The sequence below is a fragment of the Saccostrea cucullata genome, unplaced genomic scaffold, assembly GCF_032062105.1.
Source record: "Saccostrea cucullata isolate Sc308-1 unplaced genomic scaffold, CSIRO_AGI_Scuc_v1 ctg8672, whole genome shotgun sequence".
NCBI classification, from domain to species: domain Eukaryota; kingdom Metazoa; phylum Mollusca; class Bivalvia; order Ostreida; family Ostreidae; genus Saccostrea; species Saccostrea cuccullata.
In genome coordinates, this window is record NW_026926728.1 from 1 (window position 1) to 24,342 (window position 24,342).

General features: G+C 31.3%; 2 protein-coding genes and 1 long non-coding RNA gene across 3 annotated transcripts; all 3 read left to right on the forward strand.

Moving 5' to 3' along the window:
- Nucleotides 1-978: 978 nt before the first annotated feature.
- On the forward strand, nucleotides 979-2,002 carry LOC134272524 (uncharacterized). Its single transcript, XM_062754747.1, has 2 exons — nucleotides 979-1,114; nucleotides 1,287-2,002. The coding sequence occupies exons 1-2, from the start codon at nucleotides 1,054-1,056 to the stop codon at nucleotides 1,727-1,729; spliced, it is 504 nt and encodes a 167-aa protein (XP_062610731.1). The 5' UTR covers nucleotides 979-1,053; the 3' UTR covers nucleotides 1,730-2,002.
- Nucleotides 2,003-3,992: 1,990 nt separating this feature from the next.
- On the forward strand, nucleotides 3,993-17,035 carry LOC134272526 (uncharacterized). Its single transcript, XM_062754748.1, has 13 exons — nucleotides 3,993-4,148; nucleotides 7,436-7,526; nucleotides 7,780-8,011; nucleotides 8,216-8,332; nucleotides 10,099-10,186; nucleotides 12,620-12,757; nucleotides 13,102-13,157; nucleotides 14,047-14,152; nucleotides 14,406-14,437; nucleotides 14,617-14,653; nucleotides 15,102-15,130; nucleotides 16,470-16,569; nucleotides 16,957-17,035. Exons 2-13 carry the CDS (start codon nucleotides 7,488-7,490, stop codon nucleotides 17,033-17,035), a joined length of 1,053 nt encoding a protein of 350 aa, XP_062610732.1. The 5' UTR covers nucleotides 3,993-4,148; nucleotides 7,436-7,487.
- Nucleotides 17,036-17,854: 819 nt separating this feature from the next.
- On the forward strand, nucleotides 17,855-23,213 carry LOC134272525 (uncharacterized). Its single transcript, XR_009993217.1, has 3 exons — nucleotides 17,855-17,876; nucleotides 20,101-21,988; nucleotides 22,028-23,213. It is a non-coding gene; the product is annotated as an uncharacterized LOC134272525 (long non-coding RNA).
- The last annotated feature ends 1,129 nt before the right edge of the window (nucleotides 23,214-24,342 follow it).

Here is a 24,342-nt window from a genome sequence, read left to right on the forward strand (position 1 = left end):
TCGTGTACTGTACATTATGTGTTTTTTTTCTAATAATTACTCCCCCGGAGGTAGAGTGGGGCTACAGTGGATGAACAAAGTTTTGAAAAGGATTGAAAAAACTTTAAAAATCTTAGTCTCAAGAACAGCATAGCCTTCATTGTTCTTGATTCACATGACCCCAAAAAGTATAGAGGAGCTATAACAGGGGGTATTAGTCATACAAGGAAATATAAAGGATAATCAATAAATAGTCTTAATAATACCAAATATATCATTGCATGTTTGTTCAAATCATACCCCGGATCAGTTTCCTCACTGCTCAGTGGCCGTGAGTGCCGAATACAGGATAGAATTTGCAGCTCTTCACCAGCAAGTGGTGGCTTCTCCATATGAATGAAAAATTCTTGAAAGGGACGTTAAACAACATACAAACAAACAACGTACAATCAAATTTAATATTTAAACTTTTCAATACTGAACAAATTTCTGCATTTTCTAAGCCAAAGTGCCCAGATGAGCAAGGTGGCCCCTTGGCATCTTGTTTTAACAAGAAACTTTGATTTTTTTTTTGTTTTTTTGTTGTTGTTATTTTCTAGACACTGATATATTTCATAAATGTTTAAAAAAAAATCTTAGGGCTAAAAAGATCTATATACTTGTCAGTTTATACTAACTAATATGTTCATGATGAGAAATAAAAAGAAAAATGCATTTATATAATGGATTGTGTAAAATGATGTGGATTAAATACCATAAATACCAAATACAATTAATTTGTATTTACTTAAAAGAAAATAAATTTATACAAACACAAGAAATTGTTTTAGACAAATTTCTAAAAATAGCAAGATGTTTGGAGAGGTACCGGACATTATGGTAGAATAAAGTCAATGTAATGCAAGCTGTCAGAAAAGAAAGGGTGTGTAGTTCAAAAAACAGAAAAATACCACAATAAATGGTTAGTAAATAGTTTTTTTTCTTTTTCCTCTAGTCTTCGGTGATTGTAAAGTTGGTTTCTTTGGAAGAGACTGCATTTTTCCCTGTCCCTTTCCAACATTCGGAAAAAAGTGCATGTATCTTTGTGACTGTGAAAAAAATACATGCCATTATGTTTTGGGATGCTTATATCAAGGTAATAGGTTAAAAAATTACTCACAATTTACATTTTAACAATTGTTAGGAACTGAATTTCTGAAAGTCGTATGCCCCATTGTGCAAAATTGTTTTAGTAACAATGGTATTTTATTTTACATATATTATGTCTTTAACCAGTCAAAACGTAGCAATGTTTCCTCTTTTTTCAGAATTCAATAACTCGATTTCTTCTGACGGAACAAACAATTCTTTTTCATTTGGTAGCAACCAATCTGAAATTAATAGTCCAGGACTTGTCGCAGCAGTTATTTGTCTGAGTATAGGAATATTTCTAATAGTGGTAATATATTTTGGACGAAAATTGTCGAATCGTACGAAGAAAAGAAGTCCAGTACCCATAGTCCAATATCATCAAAACAGAGAGAATGAACTAAGGCTGAATAACTCGACATCTTTGCAGCCAAGTAGAGAAAACGAATATGCTGTAATAAACGATGCAAGAAACAAGGGTTGCCAATATATGTTTATAATAGAGAAAGATAACATTAATCCATATGTTCGACCAGATCCACGACAAAGAAGCTTAGAAGAGCGTTTAGAATCCAGAAACAGCTATGTGTCATTAATATGTGATGAACCTAAGTCTGAGTGAAAGTTTCTGATTCAGGAGATGGACATAGAAACATTATTATTATTGTGTGCGGTATAGTGCTATGTGTACATTTACTATCTTTGAAATTTTTGATGAAAAAAATATCTGCTATCATTTCATCACACATTGTCGAAAATCAATCTAAGAGAATGTGTCAATTCCACTGCGACAAAAAGAATGACGATTAATTTTAATGAAAAATATTCTATTCCAATGATGGATAGGCAGATTTGTTTTTGTTTTCTTTCGTAAAATAAATTTCTAGAAGATTAAGTTAGACTTTAGATATAAATTAGCATAAAGAGCGTAGAACAACATTGTGAGATGGGGTGGAGTGAGGTATTACATGTATTCCTCTCACAGCATGATGGGTGATCATACCAAACGAAAAATAAAGAATTTTCATTAACTGTGTAGATCTAGAGAGATGACGAAAAGAGTTGCTAATGATTATTTTTATATATTCTTCAACACATTGGATCGATTTGGATCAATTTTAAATTAATTCAACCAAAAACATTTGATCAATTAGAGAATACCGCACGTTAAAATCAAAAAATTCATCCGAAAACACAATCACATTTATATTCACCAAAAAAGTCTGATTTCAACTAAATAAAATACGGTTAATTTACACTAGATCATATAATAAGATAAGATAAGTTTATGCAGTTCGGCAAAGGCACGCATTTTTCCTAAATATTATTTGACATTTTTACACCAGTCTGTTTTTGATAAAAGGAAAAATAAAATCAAAGTGAAAAGAACCGTATCACATGGCCTTTAACTACGATAAAAGCATAATTTCTTTTTTTTAGGTAATTCCACCCCCTGTGATGTCATTGGTTCTTGCAAAAAATGTAATTAAATTAAATTCATATCCAATGGAACAATACCGGTATCTTTTTTGGAAAAATATTGTTATGTAAAAAAAAAATTTAAAAAATGCATGTTTCCTTTATTAAATCAATTAATCTTTAAAAAATTTGACAATAACTTCTCCTCAGGTATTTTCACACAGACATTTCCTTTATTGTACTTAATGTAAAACAGTTTCCCTAATATTTACAGTTCAAAAGTATCTTATATAAGTAGCAAGCATTTTGGAACTTTCGGCATCAAAGTTATGCACATTTGATTTAGTTTTGCTTTTAACATAATACTTATGACACTGCTTACAAAAAAATGTAAGACTTTTAATTTTGACATTTGCTTCTGTTTATTTATGTCTTCCGTCTTAAATAATATGGTGACATTTTGGAAATAATTGGTAAATTTAAACTTTTAAATGAAAATAAATTCAATTTTTGTACCTTTAACCATTAAAATTGTAATTTACAGTTTACATTACAATTTTAATTGTTAAAAGTTATCAGTACAGTCCTTAAAACGATAATTATGTTTATTTACATATCAATGTGAGGAATTACTCTTAAATTTTAAAATATTTTATCAAAATATTTTTCTCTGTTATATTACAGACAGCACGGTGCAACACGAGGGAAAATATTCCGGACATACTTCTTTTAACATACATAAATGTACATTTTTTTTTAACACTTACCTTTAATTTTAAAATTCAAAAGAAGAAAATTGCTCTCAGAATGATGAAATTATTATGATCAATTTAAATCTATTTTGAAGAAAATGCATTTAATTATTTCTTACACTCAATATTTTCATCAGTCATTATAATTAATTATTTTGTAGAGGGTTTTTAATCTTTGCACAAGGAAAGGAAAATGAAAAAGAACAGTAAAATTGTAAAGAAAATATTTTGTTCTTGGCCAGTCGCACTTTTAAATTTTGTAACTTTATTGTATAAAAACGTTGACGCGTTTTATTCTGAAAAAAAAAAAAAATATTGGTCAGTTTTTTATAAGAAAAAGAAAAATAATAGTTTCGGTCTTAGTAAAGTTGAATATTATCCGCTGCGTCACTCCTGACTCTGATCCTGCATGTAGCAAATTAATCGGGTGCAACTTTAATTACTCTCCATCTTTTTTAGGTAATGTCCAGATTTTTGTTTACATTTTTACTTTGAGCGACTTTTATTTCAATATTGTCTTAAAATGGAATTTAAATGGAATAAAAAATAATTTACTTTTAAACAATACTTAGGTAATTAAAAGTAGAAACTTCTGATATTGACAATTCACATAAGAATAAAAAATAAATACGTTCTTTTATCTTTTTATTTCCAACAAAAATGTTTAATTCTTTGTCAAACATTGATTACAATTTAAATGTACATGTATCAAGAAAGTATAATAGCATTCAATTTCTACATCTGAATGCCCTTTGGTTTTTAAATCCAGTTGACCCAACTGACTCGTCGTAAACAAGATTATGTGAATAAACGAAAACGAAAGTGGACGTATTTTCCCATTCATTCATTCAACATTACCTCATGACTGAGGTAAGTTTAAAAGTTAAGCTTAAAAAGACAATATATAGGCTATATTTACACATATATAAATTAATTAAGTGGACATAATTTAGGAAACAGAACAAATTTTATGCATTGTTCACGTATAGTCTATATATATGAATATGTATATATATGTATATTGTTTATGTTATGTTTATTTATCAAGGAAAAGTATGACGGCAAACTGATACTTTGTGATATAAATCATTTAATTAATTGCCCATTAATATGCATGTATTTGTTTAGAAGTAACTGAGTGAAGGACAATAACTCTTCACTCCTTCATTGTACGAATAAACAATTTTGGTTTAAATTCCCTAAATATGTTTATTAAAAAAAATCAGATTTTAAAAAAGACTGTCTGAACTCACATGAAACAAGGTATTTAACTAGAACAATGTTACTTGAATTACGTATTTTCTAATTCACATAGAATGTTTCTCAAAGTCTGCAAGTCTAAGGTGCATTTTTACGGAAGCGCACTAGGGCCACTTTGACACTTTTTTAACAGGTCCAGCACAATACCCCGATAAAGGTATATAACTTGATCAAGCTATACAGCTTTATCATGGTATTTAAAATACCTTGATCAAGGTATTTTATGTAATGAAAATTCAAAAAAAATTCTTTACAATTAAATACTGAAAGTCGAGTTCTGAGTTGTTGTCAGTAAATTCACCCATGCATGTAAAGTACTCAAACACAAACAAATCAGTATAAAAACGTGTCGTGTGAGACGTTATTTTATGCTTTCTTTTTGATATCAGAGTGTTTTTCATGCACGAGTAGACACACTGAAAAAACTCAGAACTCGACTTGCAGTATTTAATATTTAAAGATTTTTTTTTGAATTTTCATTACATAAAATACCTTGATAAAGCTATATAGCTTATTGTGCTGGACCTGTTTATTGATAATATACTGTTTAACATCCCTCTCCAGAATATTTCACTGATATGGAGACGTCACCATTGCCGGTGAAGGGCCGCAAAATTAGGCCTATGCTCGGCACTCAGGGCCGATGAGCAGGGAGGGATCTTTATCGTGCCACACCTGCTGTGACACGGGGCCTCGGTTTATACGGTCTCATCCGAAGGACCGCCACATTTAGTCGCCTTTTACGACAAGCAAGGGGATACTGAGGACCTATTCTAACCCGGATCCCCACGGGATCTGGACCTGTTTAAATGAAGCAAAGTGGTCATTTTACAAAAGTGGAAATATCTCTGCCCGCTCAAGGGTAAAAACTTCTGATCTCAGGGTGTAGCTCTATTAATTATGTATAAAGTAAATACTAAAATTTTCTTATTCTTAAAAAAGTTATCTCCAGGGTATATTTAAAGATAAATGAAATGCATAGCTATGCTGAACAAAGTTATTTCTTCCAAGTTTTTGAAAATTGTGGCCGTTCAGTATTCATGGATTCTTCTGGGAAAAGGAGGGGTGTATTGAAAGTATAGTTAAAATGCATTAAAGACATACAAAAATAAAATTTTGGACATTAAATTTTAATTCCGTGTCTGATTTCAATGTTTTAAAAAGTGAAAAAATTCGGACAGATGAAGCAGAGAGCTAGTGTTAGAGACCCATATGTAGAAAAAAACCCTTGATTTACGCCGCCGCTTTTTGTCTAGCGCTCATTTCAGGTATTACATGTATGTCATATACATTATGACTTCTCAAGCTTAATAAATGATTATCGATAATGAACTATGGAATTAACTCATATTCCTAAATATTTATTTGCTTTCCCACGATAAAAGATGGGCCCTTTGTTGATTTGGATGTAGAAATTGGAATCTTTTAAACGGCATTCCAAAACCATAAAGGACTGTTTCATACGGTTCAAAAGTAACTGTTTATCAATAATTGAAGCAAAATATATTATCAACTATCGGATATCATTCAATGAGTGAAGAAAATCATAAATTACAAGAAATAATACCTGAAGTAAGTGACCAAAAAAAAAATCGATGGCGTTAATTGAAGGTTTTTACAATGCATATATTAAACTGTAGCTCTCTGCTTTATCTATCCGATTTTCTCGAGCAGAAACCCATGGTTCTGCAGCCATGGACATTTATGCTACATGTATATGCCTAAGACACAACAGACCTTAGGCAACTACCTGCCACCTGAATACAACAGTATCAAAAACATAGCTGTACATGAATGCAATTAAACAAAATAACGAGAGATAGAGATGTGTTTACGTTGCCTCAAGGCAAATGAATAGGATAATCGGGGATCGGATGGACATAATATTTTTGTAGTTAGTTTAATACTGCGTAATAAATTGTATTGTACATCTATTTACTTGGTCAGTACTAATACTCTACTTTCTTTTATCATCTTCATGCAGACTAAACAATTAATTAGGGCTTGAGAACATTGGGTTAATTCTCCACATCCCATAACATACAGGCCATTCTAGAAAAGTATTAAAGCTTTTTTTTCCAGTAGGAAAATAATTCTTTTTGAGGTCTTACTTATAATTTCTGTCATACACTTTGCTTCTCCCGGATTTGCTACACCTCAAGAAGTTTGATTCCAGAATATAATGCTGTGGCTCCTTTCTCCACAATGCTTCAAAATCAGCAAGGAACTTTCAGCTATACTTAAAAATCAAAACTTTTTTGTACGTGTTTTGTAGTTTCTTTTAACGCCATTTTCGAGAATCTGATCGCTTATTTGGGATTTATTGTACATGTGGTATCTAAAATCTTTAGGCTTTCCAATCAATTTTTCACGTTGCAAATAAGGTAAAAACATTTCATAAATAGATTTACGTGTACAACTTCGTGATATTCTCAGAAAAATATTATAACATATCTATACTTTAAACTAAATTAAAATAAATGAATTATTAATCATTGATTTGTACGATGTTATGTTTTAAGGACAGGTAACTCAAGTGTTAGAACGACCAAAAAGCACCGACTATCAGATATAAATTCTGCATATTGATTCTGCATATGCAATAATTGAAATTCGCTTAAAAAGGAACTACATGTATAATAAAAAATTCATACGTGCTACCAAGAATTTAATAAAAATGAGATTAGTTAATGGACCAAAGGTGATTTTAACTGCTATGGTGGACAGACCAATATTTTAAAATTAAATCATGAGGTTTGTTACCCTTCATTGGTTACCAACTGCTAAGGAACCTTTAGTATTTGGTAATACAAAAAGCTTCATAAAAAGTCAATTGATTATTTCTTTTTTTCAATTTTGCAGAATGAATATTTTACATTACTTTCCTTGTTTTACAGATTCTACGAGTTTTCTCAAAGGAACAAGAAAAGAGGCTTTACTACTTATATCATGAATATATTTTGGAGTCATATATTTATGATATATATGGTTAGTATATATAAATCTATATGCAGCACTTCAAATGCCCAACGTGAAAATAAAGATTGTAAAGTTTTCGAGAGAACTTGTCCATTCAATTCATTAAACAAATGAAACATATTAAGTTTATAAACAGTTTTAATTACTAAATAAAGAAATTTGGAATGATATTGTAAAATGCGTTTAAAAATGCATCAAAAAAGCTTTTTTATAAATATGTAATTTTCTAGTAATATTAAAAAATGTTTTTTTTTCCCTTCAGATCCATAAAATATATGCCAATCCATGTAGAGCATCCATTCCAACAGAACAAATAGTGTCTAGGTGTCCGCAATCCGAAAAGGACTGGCAAAAAGCGGCAGAACGAAAACAGTGTCGTGAAATTGCCGTCATTCAAAACTGTACTAAACCAGCGAATTTTGTGTATCATTGTCTACTTAATGAAGATATTACTCATTTTGTGGAAGTCTGTGCACCTGTGTTTAACATCAATGGTATTCTTTGATAATGAATCAAAAACTTTTCTCATTAAAATATATACGGAAAATCTTTTAAAAAATCTTCTTCCCAGTAGATACTTAGCCTGAAATCTGAAATGTTTTTGAACGGTTCCTGGGTTCATTTGGTTTTTAAATTGTTCAAATCATTGATTTTCAAATTTTTATTGTTATAAGCATATGTAGTTATTTTGATTTTAGGTTATTGTGCCAAATACGATACAAAAGAGCATCGTGTTTACCACTTTACTGGCCATGACTGTACAAAAGACAATCCTCCATGCAAACCTTTCTATAAATCATCAGAAGCCTATAAATGTAAGTTTTTGTTAATGAACATAAAACATTATACATGTACTTGTAATTGTACCTTGACCTATGAAGAGAACGATCATAGGCATTTATGCCTGCTGTTCAGTTCATTTCTATAACTGAATAAATATATTTTAAACTAATAAAACATTCACAGACAAATCTAAGACTTAATAGATGTAGACTACATGCTATATGTTAATAGATAAACAAATTCATATTATTGCTACAAGATTAAAAATCAACACATTTTCAGGTGTAAAAGTGTTTGTCGAAGAATGAAGTTTCATAACATTCCTGGTATGGAACTCATGTAGGCCAATTTTAAAAACTACCTGTATGTTATCCCGAAGCATGGTTTTAGGCATCGAAACGTAAAAAACAACAAGACCTAGTTTCTCAAAATTACTCTACCTTATATTTTCATACAAAGTCTGTATCGTTCTTGGTCTCCTTTAATAAAAACGTCTCCATTGCACTTGACAACTTGCTTGTTAACAATTGTTCAAGTAATTTAAATTAAATGGTCGATGTTTTCAAATTCTTTATCGCATTAAACTACAGCTGCTTCCACGAATTCATCAACAGTGAAGCACAAATCACGTTTGACAACATTTTAGTTCTTTTGAAAATATTTTAACTATAATCTATTACTTTGCAGACCATCTAGCGTTCGATTCTCTACCACTTAAAAATTGTCTTTTCCAATTTATACAAATGCTTATTATTCATACATTCCATGTTAATAATCCAGCATTTTTAAAGATTGTTTAACTGTCTCTATTTCCTGAATGCATAATTGAATTTTATTCCTACTTGCTTTCCTTACGTCCTCCTCCGTTATTTCTTAACTTTTAAAATCAAGTCTATAATATATCTTTTAAAATTGACTTTCATCTCGATGTTTGAATTCTTAAGTTACTTTTCATACTTTTCATAAAACTTATAATTGAATATAAAGATTATTATACATGTTATAGATAATTGTAATTTTCAATAGTACATAAAAGTATTTTCAAATGATTGTACAATGAATTTCAGATAAAGTGTAGTTATGTTTTTTTTTTTAAATTAATTCTTAATTCTTGAATAAAAAACAAACAATTTTTAAGGACATTTTACTATTATATTAGAAAAATAACATCGTAGCTAAGCAACTTGAAAAATATCAAGGCTCTATCTTATTTCAAAACTGTTCACGTAGACTATAATTAACTATTGTGTTTTAGTTAGGGATGTAGTGTTGCTTTGGTCAACCTCAGCATAGACCCAATAGCAAAAACAAAATTTACGAAAGTAGAAAAATACTTTCTTTGTTTTAATGCTCAGATAAACTTAAAATAAATTAACAAAATAAAACAATTTGTAAAGGACTGATTTGCTGATAGAGTGAAAAAAAAAGTAAAGTGTAAGACAAACTTTAGGTCATTCAAACTCATTTATTCAAGCAGCATTTTTCTGACAAGTCTGAAAAATTAGAATGTTCAAGAACTGCACTTGGAAGTCGGGAAAATAAACAAGTCTACTCCATGATAACCTGAGGAGAACTAGACTTACTATTATTTCTTTTGTAATCATATATCTCTTGCTATTTAAAATGACATCTACATTTGTCAGTTTATTTTTAATTTATTAATTTAAACTCCTTAATATTATACTTAATACGATACACAGAAGACTCTGTAAAACCTTTGAATGTCTTGTGATCGTGAATTTGATGAAAGGTGCTTATTTCCAATATTTATTTTTTTCTCTCTTTATTATATGCGAAGACACATCCTGTTATGACTTGGTTCAAAAGAATAAAACAACCACATCTACCATACATCAAAATCTAGGGAAATCTGATAACCTGTACAAGTAAGTATTGATATAACTCAAAATTGAATATTTTATTTTCTGACAAAGTATTTTACATTTTTTTTGTTTAGGCCACCCGAGTTAACGTGTGGGTTGCCGGCCTATTCCTTTGTTATTGTTCATGTATCATGCTTTAACATTCTAAGATTAATTTTCAGCTTCTTTAAAACCACTGAACCAATAACCCGTTAATATGGCGGGGCTCTTATAATATGATTAAATAGTTAAAATGCTTTAAATCTTTGAAAAAATATTCTCCTCTGCTCCTGAGTATTAAACAAATGAACTTTATATCAAGTAAGGAAAAGGAAGGGTGCCTGTTTCAAAAATGAGAATTTAATGGCCCTAAGCTGGGTCATAGGTTCTGGTCTTAGGGCGGGGTTTTAATATTTATGTAATAAAACTGCATAAATTCTTTGAAAATAATTTCTACTCCTCTTAGGTATTATGTCGATGATCTAAGTATTAAGTTATATAGTGACCAAGGATCCGTCTTCCAGCATATTATTTTTAATATTTTGAATTGAACTGCAGTATTGAGACTTTATTCTCTGATCATGACCGAAATGTATCAAAGGGTGATTTTTTTTAATGAGGATATGAATAATGTTACTACAGTTTACACATACAGGATTGGGGAATAAAATATGTAATAAATTACATAATACGAGGGGTGATCAAAAAGTTCGCGAACTATCTCTATATCTACAAAACATTAATTAAGATTAGAAAAAAAAATTGGTCCACACGTAGCCATACATAAGTTCTATAAATAGCATATGCTGAATAAAGTTTTGCTCCTTGTTTGTGACGTCACAATGTGAAAATGACGTCACTATGTAGGTCACTTGTGACAAAAAAGTGATTGTGTCAGTCGTACTCGTTCAACGAACGAAATCAATGTAAAATTTATGGAGTATCTTAGAAAATCTTTTGCAGTAGCGTATAATAAATTGTATACAGTTTATAAAGACAAAGGACTTCCTATAGATTTAAACAATGATTGGATTGATCGTTTTATTGAAAGACGGCAGATGGTTAAAAATGATATTTGTTACGTTGCCAAGTGAAAGCAAGTTTGAAAAGACACGTGTTTTTAATTAAGCAATCTGCTATCAAAGACCTGAAATTTTCACTTTGCCGAATAGTTGAATATCTTAACAATACCTAGGATATCGTTTTCTTTAGCTTTTCAGTATATTAGATATGATAAAAAGTAGGCACCAAATCTCTTTACACCTTGAATAAACGTCTCTCCAATGACAGTAGATTTGGGTATTGGTGGTCGCCATGCTAATTTTTAGAAAATATATTCTTGTCACCCATTCTGTTACCTAGATTTGACTATTTCTGACAAATGAGCTGTTTTTGTAATAAAAATTAACTTACACGGAAAGAAATATAAAAGTCAGAAAAAAAATTTCAGCTTTTGTGACAGAACGCTACAGAGGGGATCACATGACCGCCTATGTCACGTGATTAGCGCATGAGCAGAGCGGTGACAGATGTGCATTAGAATAAGAAAGGGCTTATTTAAAATACAATCAACACCGAAACCAAATATTGTTTCTTACATGGACGTTGTTCAATTAGTTCGCGAACGTTTTGATCACCCCTCGTATCTCTATCACGTTTTCTTACCCTCGCCCAAATATCGCTTATATTTCAAGACAGTGACCATGTATTTTGTTTATCCTGCAACATATTTTTTTTTACATTTGAACGTCCAAAACTAGCCATTTTTGACAGATTTAGATACATCTCTTTAGTTGAAACTATGATGCCATGGCGTAAACATTGCAATATACAAATGTATGTGACATCACAATGTTTTATAACGTCGGAAAACATTCACGTGGCCTTATTAGGGCAGTGACCGAATAAAGCTTTAATTAATTAGGTTACCTTTAGTAGGTCAATGCAAGGGGTAGTTGCAGGATAAATTATATTTATTGTAATATATTATATATCATATACGATAATATCAATTTTCATTGTATATTACATGTAAAAGAAGAATTTGTATTGGGGAGCAGTAAGTTTGAAAGTTTTGGCTGAGTTTATTATTTGTTTTGCATAAGTTTTGGAATTATCGCCTTTACAAAATCATAAAATATGAGCTGTGTTTTGATTTTAGCAGGAATTTAGTAAGTTATAATAATGGAATAGTAAATCTATAAGGCGTCTAAATAACATGGACTTGTATTTTGTTATCCTTGAATGACATGGAAATTAAGGTTCCTTTGGTGTACCCTTAATGGAATGTGTTTATAGAATTTTCATCCCACCAAAACAAGTACGTTTGCTTCCGAGACATTTCTCGATTGCACGATTCTGCATGAACTTGCTTACATAGAGATGTAGACTGCATGTAAGCACATTATGGTGCTCCGTTTGATATATATCATAAAAATCTTTTTATTTCTTTTGCAGAAACATAAGTATCATACTAGGATGTATTCTATTACTTAGTATGGGGGTACACGTGGTTCTGGGTTATTGGTTATATCGAAAAAGAAATATAAAATGTGGTGACGAGTTATCGTGTACCTTTCAAAAGAATACAAAAAGGTAAGTTAGATAAACAGATTTGCATGGCTTTAAGAACAGAGTGCAGGGGCACGCCCCCTCCCAAAGACCTTTGCACACCTTAATAATTTTGGCAATACATGAATATATTATGTGAAAATATGGCTACTTTAATTCATGCTTTTGCCCTCGTCTGAGACCCTTTTCTCTTTTACTTAAACTTTTCTTCTCTTCTGAAGATTGTTTTTGTTGGTAGTATTTAGAAAATAAAAATACTTGTTGGTGCGCCAACTTCTTGAAACGTCCTGAATTAGCTTCTTACGAGCATGATTTTCAGTTCATATATATATTAATATTGAAAAAAAAAATCATCAAATTATATTCAGAATGGCAAAGAAAAAAGAAGAAAAATTGAAAGAAGAGAAAATTGATGTACCACAAGGTATGTTTGAATTTTTCAATTATTTTTGTACATAAGAATATGTTAAGATGTTATGATGAGGTACATTTAGGCATTAAGTATATAATGCAAACACTTGCGATAAAGAAACTCAGCTTTCAAAGCCGAGACATCAAAATACTGTCTTATACATGTAATGACATCCCTAGGAATGCAATTGAAACCTAGAAAAGAAATCTTGATTTGTTAGTCAAATGCAAAAAAATGTACATGTATCACCGGGCATTTTCCCTGAAATTGGTAAGGTTGCTTGGCATTTTGTGTCTCCCTGTGGGCCTGTAATTATAACGGCGTCAATACCCCACCCACCCCTGTGGTTTTTTTCCTGCGGCGCGGGATAAATTGTCATCAATGTGTTCATATGCCCTTGATCTGCTAGAAAAAAGAATCACCTGATCTTCCTCTGAAATTGGAAAGGCTGCTGGGTCAGATGTGTTTTTCTTTGCGAGTCTTTGATTATAACAACTACCTTTTTACTTATCCAAGTTGCTCCGTTTTCAGAGTTGTTGGTAGGGCTGTTGCTGCGAGACAAGGTTTATCAAATAGCTCTGTGTTGGTCGTTGTCATAGAGTGCTGGTATTTCCTACGGCAATGACTGAACAGGTTATGTTGTAGCATTAGTTTTTGCCGAGCGTAAATCAGATCCTTCCCTATGGGTTTTTATCTGAGGCCCGGGCTAGACGTCTCTCAGTAGTCTCTGATTTCTATTTTTTAAAATATATTTTTGAATTAGATCTTAAATTCTTATATATGAATATAACAATATCATATAATTATATTTTTTCCTTCAAAATCAGGCATGAATTTTGCTAGAGCACTTATTAAAATATATCTTGGACTTCGTGTCCAATGATTTTACTTAAATTTTCAGACATGGAAATTAAAGCCGCTGAAACCCAGAAATATAATACTGAACGAGAGAGGAAACAACTTAATTCAGAAAAGAAGGTTACCAGTGCAATGGAGATATTTAAAAAGTAAGAAAAAAGCCTTATTTCACTGATACTTTACTTTCATGCTTCAATTTTATAAACGAACGTGACTTTTGTGGAGTGCGTATATACATACTGTCGAGGTCATCCGAATTTACTCCCGCTAGAATAAATATTTGAACTTTCAATGGTTTTTACAAAGTATCTTTACAAATAAGGTAATAGGTATTACAATCTTCTTTATGAGTATGCATGGAAATGTATGCGTTCCAGCAAACCTTTTATTTTTTCATTTTAGTATGAGTGGTTCAAATATAACGGCTAGTGAATGTAAGTATTTACATGTAGTTGTGAAATATACGACTTCAATTAATGTTATTGAACATTCTTTATGAATAATTTTTCTAAAGATAATAAACCAAAACTAATTTCAAAATTGCATATTTCTATGGTTATTCACAATTTGAAACTAATAATAATGTAAAATAAAAATATTTTGTTCTCAAAAGCAGGTACACCAAAAATCAAGCCAAAAGAAGACGTAAGGTAGGCTATTATTTAATGTTGCTGATAGATGATTAAAACTTTTGAACAACTTTCTGTCTCGTAGCTCACTTACGCTTGACTTTTACATTGACATCTGAAGAGTAATAAAAGTTGTCAACATGCGAGTGAAAGAAACATCACAAATTGTCTCACCTCACGCGACATGCTCTAAACTTTTCAAATTGACCTTATAATTCTTAAAAAACATCCTTGGTTTATTCAAAATAAAAGATTAATTTATGTTTATTTTGTTTTACAATCTTTACAAAATATTTAAAGCCTGTATAACTCTTTCAGGGTTATATTTTTTGAAGTGCATCATAATTGTGCATTTTTCAAAAATCACTCGAACGATCATCGCTTTATTTTTGTTAATGTTTAAATATGTCCTTTTTTTGCGCAACGTACAAACAAAATTTATTTTAATTATTTGATCTTTACTTTTTAGGAATTGCAATAAAGCTGCAGTGAATGCAGGTAATTTTAAGCTCAACTGAGTTGAAAGTTCAAGTGAGTTTTTTGGATCACATTTTGTCCGTCGTCCCTCCTTCAGTCCGTCCGTCTGTATGTCCGTCTGTAAACTTTTCACAATTTCGACTTCTTCTCAAGAACCACTAGGCCAATTTTGACCAAACTTGGTGCATAGCATCCATAAGTGAAGGGGAATTTAAATTATAAAAATAAAGGGCCAAGTCCCCTCACAAGGGGAGATAATCAAGAAAAGACAAAAATAGGGTGGGGATATTAAAAATCTTCTTCTCAAGAACCACTGGGCCAGAATAGCTGAAACTTATGTGGAAGCATTCTGGTATAGTGTAGATTCTAAATTGTTCAAATCATGACCCCCGGGGGAAGGGCGGGGCCAATATGGGGAATCAAAGTTTTACATAGAAATATATAGGAAAAATGTTTGAAAATCTTCTTCTCAAGAAACACTGGTCCAGAAAAGCTGAAACTTATGTGAAAGCATCCTGGTATAGTGTAAATTCTAAATTGTGCAAATCTTGACCCCCGGGGGTAGGGCGGGGCCACAATGGGGAATAAAAGTTTTACATAGAAATATATAGGAAAAATCTTTGAAAATCTTATTCTCTAGAACCATTGGGCCAGAAAAGCTGAAGCTTATGTGGAAGAATTCTGGGATAGTGTAGATTTTAAATTGTACTCCCGGCGGAAGGGCGGGGCCACAATAGGGAATCAAAGTTTTACATAGAAATATATAGGAAAAATCTTTGAAAATCTTCTTCTCAAGAACCACTGGGCCAGAAAAGCTGAAACTTATGTGCCCATGGAAGGATCATGGGGTAGTGTAGAATTCAAAATGTCTAAATTATGATCAGTGGGGTAGGGTGGGGATGCATTATGTATTACAAGGGGGGAATCTGGTAAAGAACAGAATGGTCAAAGCTGTTCAGGTGAGCGATGTGGCCCAGGGGCCTCTTGTTAAATTACTTTTAAAAACTCTGTATATGACTTCAAATACAATACTAGTAATAATTAGTGACATTTATACAAATCATAACCCTAGTGGCAGTGTTATCTGAATTCTAGATTGAAAATGAATAAATTAACGACAGAGCCTTGAATCAGCAATATTAATATGTTATCATAATTGAAAGCGTGTTTCTGTCATTTCCCCGGGGCAACAGGGAGGGGGGCATACTACATGTTTATTTTTTTTAACATTGTACATTGTAATATGAAAAGGGGAAAGCTTCAAAAATTTCTGAAATGCAAGAATTTCGGAAGAAAACATTTTGACTACGACGATTCAGATAAGCAATGTGACCCAGATAAGCTTTTTTTTTGATTATAGATGAAGAAGAAGCTTCTAAAGCTTTACTCCAAAAAGATGTGGATTTTACAAACACTGAAGAAGACAGGTACATTATATTTACAAACACTGAAGAAGACAGGTACATTATATATTTCAGCAATATTAATAAAGTGATGACCATAAATGAGTTCGCAAAATGATAGCGTCGTCGATATAAAAAGAAATGATTGTATAATAAAAATATTTTTTTTGTGAAACCTGCTAACAGTACTTACCTTTTTCTTCTTAAACTAGTATATTGTTATTTGCAGGAATTCTCTGAGGATTTTTTTTGTACAAACTATATATGTAGCTATAGTAAAGTGGCAGAGCTTTCCATGTTTCATATTTTTAGCATTACTCTTTGGCTTTTTAAATTGGTTTTGTATGTGTCTCCGTAAACGCGTTTTTAAGACATTTATCATATTTAGATTAGATTTAGATGTGGCCATGATAAAGTATTTATATTGTTCTTGGCCTTCAAAAGTCCAAAAACAATGCGAAATAGGAGCAATCAAACGCAGGCGTCCAAAACATCTGAGGCGGGATCAGGTGCCATGGAATAACTGAAAAATTTACTATTTAAACACTAACAATTACATTTAGTATGAAAAACGTCAATCAGCATTTGACTCAATGATAAATTGTATTTGCTGACACGGTCATCGACCGTAGTACTTACGAAATGATGAATTAAACGAGACTGCAGAGTGTAAAATGAGCTGGACTTAAAACTATGAAATACATGTACGTTAAAACGGAAATTTTTGGATCTATTTTTTCTTGTCTTGCTTTTATGTATTTTAAGCAAATCTTAAAAGTTATTGGTTTGAATGATAAATGACAAAAGATTCGCAGTTTCATTAGCAGTTTTGGTCAATACTTACATTAGTCTTTAGTATTTGTATGATCTCCTTGCTTACATATGTTTACTTTTTTTTCATTGCACCTAATCTCACCTCTGATGTTTCGGAGGTCCGTGTTTGCTCTGCTCCTATTTTGTATTTTTTTATGGACTTTGATATTGAATACTGTTCATTGTCTCCATGTCCTTCCTTTATATGTGATAAGTGGTGCCAGTTGTTGTGAAAATTATAATAGTCAGACAGGAGAGAACTTGAGAAAAAAAAATGACCGTACACTTACAGTAAATTGGAAAACCGGAAACCAGACATCAGTTCACCCCCGTCAGCAAATACATTAGAAACGAGCCAACCCCCCCCCCCCCCCCCACACCCGTTTTACCCTTTTTTTTATTTTACAAATTCTGAAAGAATATTACAGAAAAAATAACAAAAAAAAAATACAAACAGATAAAGAAGTGTTTTAAATGGTACATATTAAACATATTTTGTATTGTCAATAATTGAATATTTATTTTTTTACAGGGTTTTGGAGGATTTTAATGTGAGTAAACCTATCCGATTTGCTTTAATCGGTTTGTTTTTTCTGTAAAGAAATTGCTATTTCCTACGGGAATCATGTAAAGAAAATGGTAAAAGCATTGTAAAGAAATTTTCAAAGTGGTAACTATTCATTTTTCTAACAGGATTAACTAATCAGATACGGAGATAATTACGCTGAAAAATCCAGAATATATACTTTTCGTAATCTCCTATTGCTTAGCTCCAATCTCCTTGCATTTCATTGACTTTGTGAAACAACCCAAATAAATGACAGAATAAAATACACCTTATAAAATAAATTATATCTACAGAAACCAGAAGGCTATTTTACTCAAACAAGAAAAGCACTAAAGCCTACTGAAGGTATCAATGACGATAATAAAACAACAGCAACGTCATATTTTTATTTTTTTCCTTTTATCAACGTACGGTACTTTAACCATGTCTCTACGCTTGAACTATACGTATTTATTCCATAAGATATATTAATATTATCGCTACAAACTCAGTCGTAGAAAAAAGAGTCCGGAAAATGAGGCCGTGACAATCCTTTTTAATTGGTCCGCATATCAATAGACTTACGAATATTGATGAAGTACATTTGAATGGAAAAAAATGAAAGATACCAAACGGTGATCAATCTTTAAAACATATAACGAATACGAATCCGTAAACACAACATATCACACGGACCTCTGAAATTTCATAGGAGGATCAGGTGCCTAGATGAGTGAGCTTACCTTGTTGAGCGTTCACACCCGCCTTTAGCCTTATGTCTTGATCAGTTAGATAAGTGTATTTGTATAACGTTCCTTCGAGAATTTTTCACTCATTTTAAGACATCACCACTTGCCCATGGGGGCTAAAAATTAAGACATGATCGGCACTTGGGGCCTTAAAGCTGTGAGGGGTCTTATTTTCGTGTCAGCACCTATTGAGACACGGCATCTTGGTTCACAAGGTTTAATCCGAAAGACCGGTCTTTTGAAGTCGGCTAAAATATGATATATAAGATAATTACTGTTTATTTTATTTACTGTTTTCAAATACTTGAGAGAGAGAGAGAGAGAGAGAGAGAGAGAGAGAGAGAGAGAGAGAGAGAGGGGTGGGGGGATAAGATGAGATTCCAGTATGTTATCGGTAAACGTCCTTCCCTGCTACCCTGCCTAAAATGAATTCCTAATCTTCAAAAAAAAAATTCTTATAAACAGGGATACATTGCCGGGTTTATCACATGCTCCACCGATCCCCTTTCTTTCATCCTTAGAAATTAATATCTGCTGTAAGTAATAATCGGGATAAGCAACCCTGAAGCGTCCTTGTCTCCCACTGAGGTTTCAACTTTTTCAAATTATTGTTTAGATTTTTACAGTTAAACCGATTCTTCACAGATTGTCCTCTTCCAATACAGATTCTCTGTCACTCCAATATAGGCTGTACTATTTTTACAAACATATACAACTTATCTGTGACATATTTTTTCATTCCTCCATCATTTTAGTGATTATTTAGGATTTTTCCTGAGTAAAACACAAAATTGCATTGTTACATGTATCTGCTGCTCCATGACATTCTAAATCGAAATACTTTTTGTCGTTTTCAATGTGGACTACCTATTTTCTCAATTTGTTTTTTTTTTCAACAAAGCAAAATCTTAATCCATAATTTCCAATACTAATCGATGTAAAGATTCTTGATTTGATTACAAAGGCTGTTATTTGTGTTTGCCCCGTTTTAAAGAGAATAAGACTGTAGACATTATTCAGTATATATTGTTTGTAACCTACTAAATTTTGATCTGCTCTTTGGTCTGATTTTCGCTTTTTTTTTTTAAAGCTAGATAAGTTTTCATTAAATCAAGATGTTTTTAAAAAATATCTTACAAATCATTTAGATTAAATACTAAAATAAAAAAATGATATGTCAGAAGTCAACTAACTTTTCGAACAATCCCCCTGTTTATTGAATTCGATCACTATTCGTTATCAATATTTTTTTTCATCTGCAAGTTCTCAACATATGTGTTTCCCGATTGAGTTAAATAAGTATCTAAAAATTGAAATATGGACTGAAATAAATTTTTCTCTCAATGGCAACCTTTGACGCTATATATATAATATATTAATGCCCTTTTATCTATGCTAGTTGTATATTTAGAAATCGAAAAAAGAATACTTTTATATTTCAATCATGTTTTTAATGAAGTGCTTTTTTTAATATTGCAGATGCAACTTGATGGTTACTCATGATCTAAAGTGTACTGTAGTTTCTATGACATTCCAATTTTGGCAGCGAATTGAAAAGGAGATTCAGCTAATGCATAATGTGTGTAATTTTTTTTTTACGTATGAATTTTAAGAATAGTTTGCTTTTTTGTTTCTTTTATATCTTTTTTTATGAATATACAAAAGAATTTACGCATAGAGCGGTAACTTTACAGTGTATATTGTTATCTTTGGTAATTTTTTAAAAAGAATTCGTCATTACATAATCTCAAAATCTCAAAATTTATTAAATTCACCTAACCTTTTTGCCGTTGGTAATTATTTATATATATTATTATTTAATTTTATCCTTTTCTATATAATAAGTTATAAAATTAGATTTCATTTAAAGTTTCTAGAAGTTTTAGTACATTTGTTTTGTACAATCTGTACTTCTGTAAAGTAAGATGAATTATCTTCATTGTTTTTTTATTCACCTTTTTTCAATTTTTGGAGAGTAATTTCACTTTTTGATTTGCAATTGCTAAGTTTTCGGAAATCAATCCTTGAGTTAAATGAAGAAAGATTATCTTACAGACTTTCATGCTTTCGAACGTATTTCGCTCTTGTACAGCTTTCTCCATGGTTAATCTTTTTAATGTGGAGAATCCTATCATCTACTATTATAAATGATTCACACTTTGAATTGTATATATTATTCAATTTTTTACTTGATAAACAATTTCTCATGTAATCATATGTAAAGCAAGTTTAAAACAAGTATATGTATGATGTATGCATATCCATTCAATTTGAAGGATATTTTTATTAAAATAATTGCATAAATGTTGTTACTAATATATAATTTCATTAAATATTTTTATCAAATTATGTTTACTTGTAGAGCTATATTAAGACTGTCTAAAAGCATGACATGTTTTTAGATACGAATTGTTTTATTTTGAGTTATATTTTGATTCCAGTAGGTATTTGTATATACATGAGATACGTATATAGGTTCATCAGGTTTCATAAAAAGTATTTTTGTTATATCAAATGACGTTCATATCGTAATGGTCACTTATAATATTTCCTAATTACTGCTAAAAACTCGCATTGGCTCAAGTGATAACCAAAATTGTTATGAACTTTTTGTTATATAAATTAATAATACGCCCATTGTTGTATAAAGTTTCATACTGGTGAGTACAAATTTTATTTGTACATCAATTTTTCAAAACAACACATACTGGTGTATTTTATGCACTCTAGATTTGAATTGCGTGTGTAACGAAAGTTTTATCGACTTTTTGAGCTTTCTTTGCATTAGAAATGGCCCTTTATTTGCTACAAGTTTGTTTTGTTTCATGAATTTTTTTTTATGATTGTGCAATAACAAGGTGTTTTTGAGTTTTCTGCTTTATCACTAAAATTACGGAGTTAAAATATGGTGGGAAGTCTATGGAACAGTCCCGCTTACTATAAAAAAAACTGTCTGCTTTCATCAGCTACTTCATGCCATTTACACAGTGTTTCGACTAAAGACAACACACATCGTTGAGTCTAAATATTTTTTTTTTCATTTTAGAGTCAAACGTTAATTTCAATTGTTAAGGATTTATACGTTTTTCTAATCTGACATTTTTGATGACGTTCGTGATTTATTGTAGAAAAATGTCTGCAGCATTTTTTGATCCCGACAATAATCATGGTAGAAAAATTAATCACGTGTACTAATCTAATATATGTACACGATCTGTAAATTCTTTCTTCCTCTTCCGACGTACATTTCAAAAAACTATTAATGCAAGACACCTGCATTTTACATCAACCGAGAAAACACTATCTAGAGAAGAAAGTATAAGTTAAGATACTCTCCCAACATGCCTGCTCAAGTTGTCAGTTCTAGGTACTCCCAGATCATGCATGCTCAAGTTGTTAGTTCTAGGTACTTCCAAATCATGCCTGCTCAAGTTAGGTACTCCCAAATCATGCCTGCTCAAGTTGTCAGTTGTAGGTAATCCCCAATCATGCCTGCTGAAGTTGTCAGTTCTAGGAACTCCCCAATCATGCCTGCTCATGTTTAACTTCTAGATAATCCCCTATCATGTTTGATCAAGTTTGCAGTTCTAGATAATCCCCTATCATGTTCGCTCATGTTTTCAGTTCTAGATAATCCCCTATCATGTTTGCTCAAGTTTTTAGTTCTAGATAATCCCCTATCATGTTTGCTCTTTTTTTCAGTTCTAGATAATCCCCTATCATGTTTGCAGTTCTAGATAATCCCCAATCATGCCTGCTCATGTTTTCACTTCTAGATAATCCCCTATCATGTTTGCTCATGTTTTCACTTCTGGATAATCCCCTATCATGTTTGATCAAGTTTGCAGTTCTAGATAATCCCCTATCATGTTTGCATATGTTTTCAGTTCTAGATAATCCCCTATCATGTTTGCTCATGTTTTCACTTCTAGATAATCCCCTATCATGTTTGCTCAAGTTTTCAGTTACAGGTACTCCTCCATCATGTCTGCTTAAGTTTTCAGTTCTAGGTACTCCCCCATAAGGTCTGCTCAACTTTGCAATTCTAAGTACTCCCTCAACATGTCTGCTCAAGTTTGCAGTTCTAGATAATCCCCCATCATGCCTACTCAAGTTTGCAGTTCTAGATAATCCCCCATCATGTCTGCTCAAGTTTACAGTTCTAGATAATCTCCCATCATGTTTGTTCAAGTTTGCATTTCTAGATAGTTATGAAAAGCAGTTGCTACTACTTGTACACGGTGAGATTTTTCTAAAAGCCTCATCCTAGTCGCGCGGCATTTTAGTATTTTACATGTATTGTGGATATTGATGTAAATAACTTTACAACTATGAATAAAAATTGAAAAACCTAATTTGAAATGTAGCAGGACTTTTTTGCGGAAATGTGGCGTATGGAAATTTCTATGTTTCTGCAGAACAAAGAATTCAATTAAACTGCATGCTCAATTGAAAACTAAAAGACATTTTTGAAGTAACTGAAATCAAGAACTATTGATTAAAATTTTAAGATATATCAAATAAAAATGATTTTCTTAACACACAGCAATATTGTTGCTTTTGAGAGCTTTAAATCTAAAATGAATTTAATAAAAAAAAAATCAGTACAAAAGTGAATTTTCTCTCTTTAATAACGGTCACAACTTTTTTTGCATTATTTTTGTCTTTATTCGAGAATTTCTCCACACGAAAAAGAGAAAAAGTGTATGTACGAAGCTTATAGAATATAAGATAACTTACATTTCTTTGAAAAATTTAGAAAAATCTATGTCAGTTAAATTACTTAATTATTAAGCATCATTTGATACGCCATATTCGATATTGTTTTATTGCAAAAAGAAAAACATTAAATATAATCTATAGAAATAGAAGTAAACACAACCTGATTGCCAACAGTATTTTTTATTCTTACTGCCAAAGAAAAAGATAATGACTTTGACCGTCCTTGCTCCTATAATATGTTAAAACTCAATAAAGGTTATACTATCTCCAAGTGATATTGTCCTCTTGAATCTTAAAAAAAACCCATTAATTTTCAAATACATTGATTATGAGAATAATCTCTCCTTAAGGCATTTTATTGTGATGTATTGTATATTAACGGTTCATTAATTTATTTAAATCATACTATAAAATTGATGAAATAATATATATTTATTATATATTTCATATATATGTTTATTTATAAGAGTCGTTTCATAAAATAGATCAATATTTCATAAAGAAATTAAAGTGTTTGAGAATAAAGAGCTGAGACGATTGCAGCTTTTTTTTAATTATATGTTTTTGACTGATTTTTATTACAGATTATATTGAATTTTATTTGTTAAATAGAGACTTAGCCAGAATAAACCATATCTTCATGTATTTGAATTTTATTATAATTTAATTTTGTTTATATTCTAGTCTCTCATTGGTTGATTTCCAAAAAGGAAGGCAAACCATTTCTTAATAACCTGGTTTGGTATGGGGACACACCCCCTTGACAACTAGCTGAATCATCTGTATCCATGCAATCCTCTCATTTCCAGTCCATGGGATTCATAAAAAAACCCAGATTTAATAAATGTCCCTTTAACTTCAAACAGTAGCTCGATCTTACCTCATGTAAACAAATATCATGGCTGCTAGATCTTTGTATCAGCTATTACGTCCCCTTGTTTCAAATCACTTCCGTTACTAGGGATGAATTATTGAGCGGCAAATTTGAACTCATTAAAA

Bases quoted from the DNA above. Each gene is read 5' to 3' on its own strand.
- LOC134272524 (XM_062754747.1), top strand. From the start codon at position 1,054: ATGTATCTTTGTGACTGTGAAAAAAATACATGCCATTATGTTTTGGGA. The intron at 1,115-1,286 runs GTAATAGGTTAA...CTCTTTTTTCAG, and splicing joins TTTGGGATGCTTATATCAAG to AATTCAATAACTCGATTTCT.
- LOC134272526 (XM_062754748.1), top strand. From the start codon at position 7,488: ATGAATATATTTTGGAGTCATATATTTATGATATATATG. The intron at 14,438-14,616 runs GTAAGTATTTAC...TGTTCTCAAAAG, and splicing joins AAATATAACGGCTAGTGAAT to CAGGTACACCAAAAATCAAG. The intron at 15,131-16,469 runs GTAATTTTAAGC...TTTTGATTATAG, and splicing joins TAAAGCTGCAGTGAATGCAG to ATGAAGAAGAAGCTTCTAAA.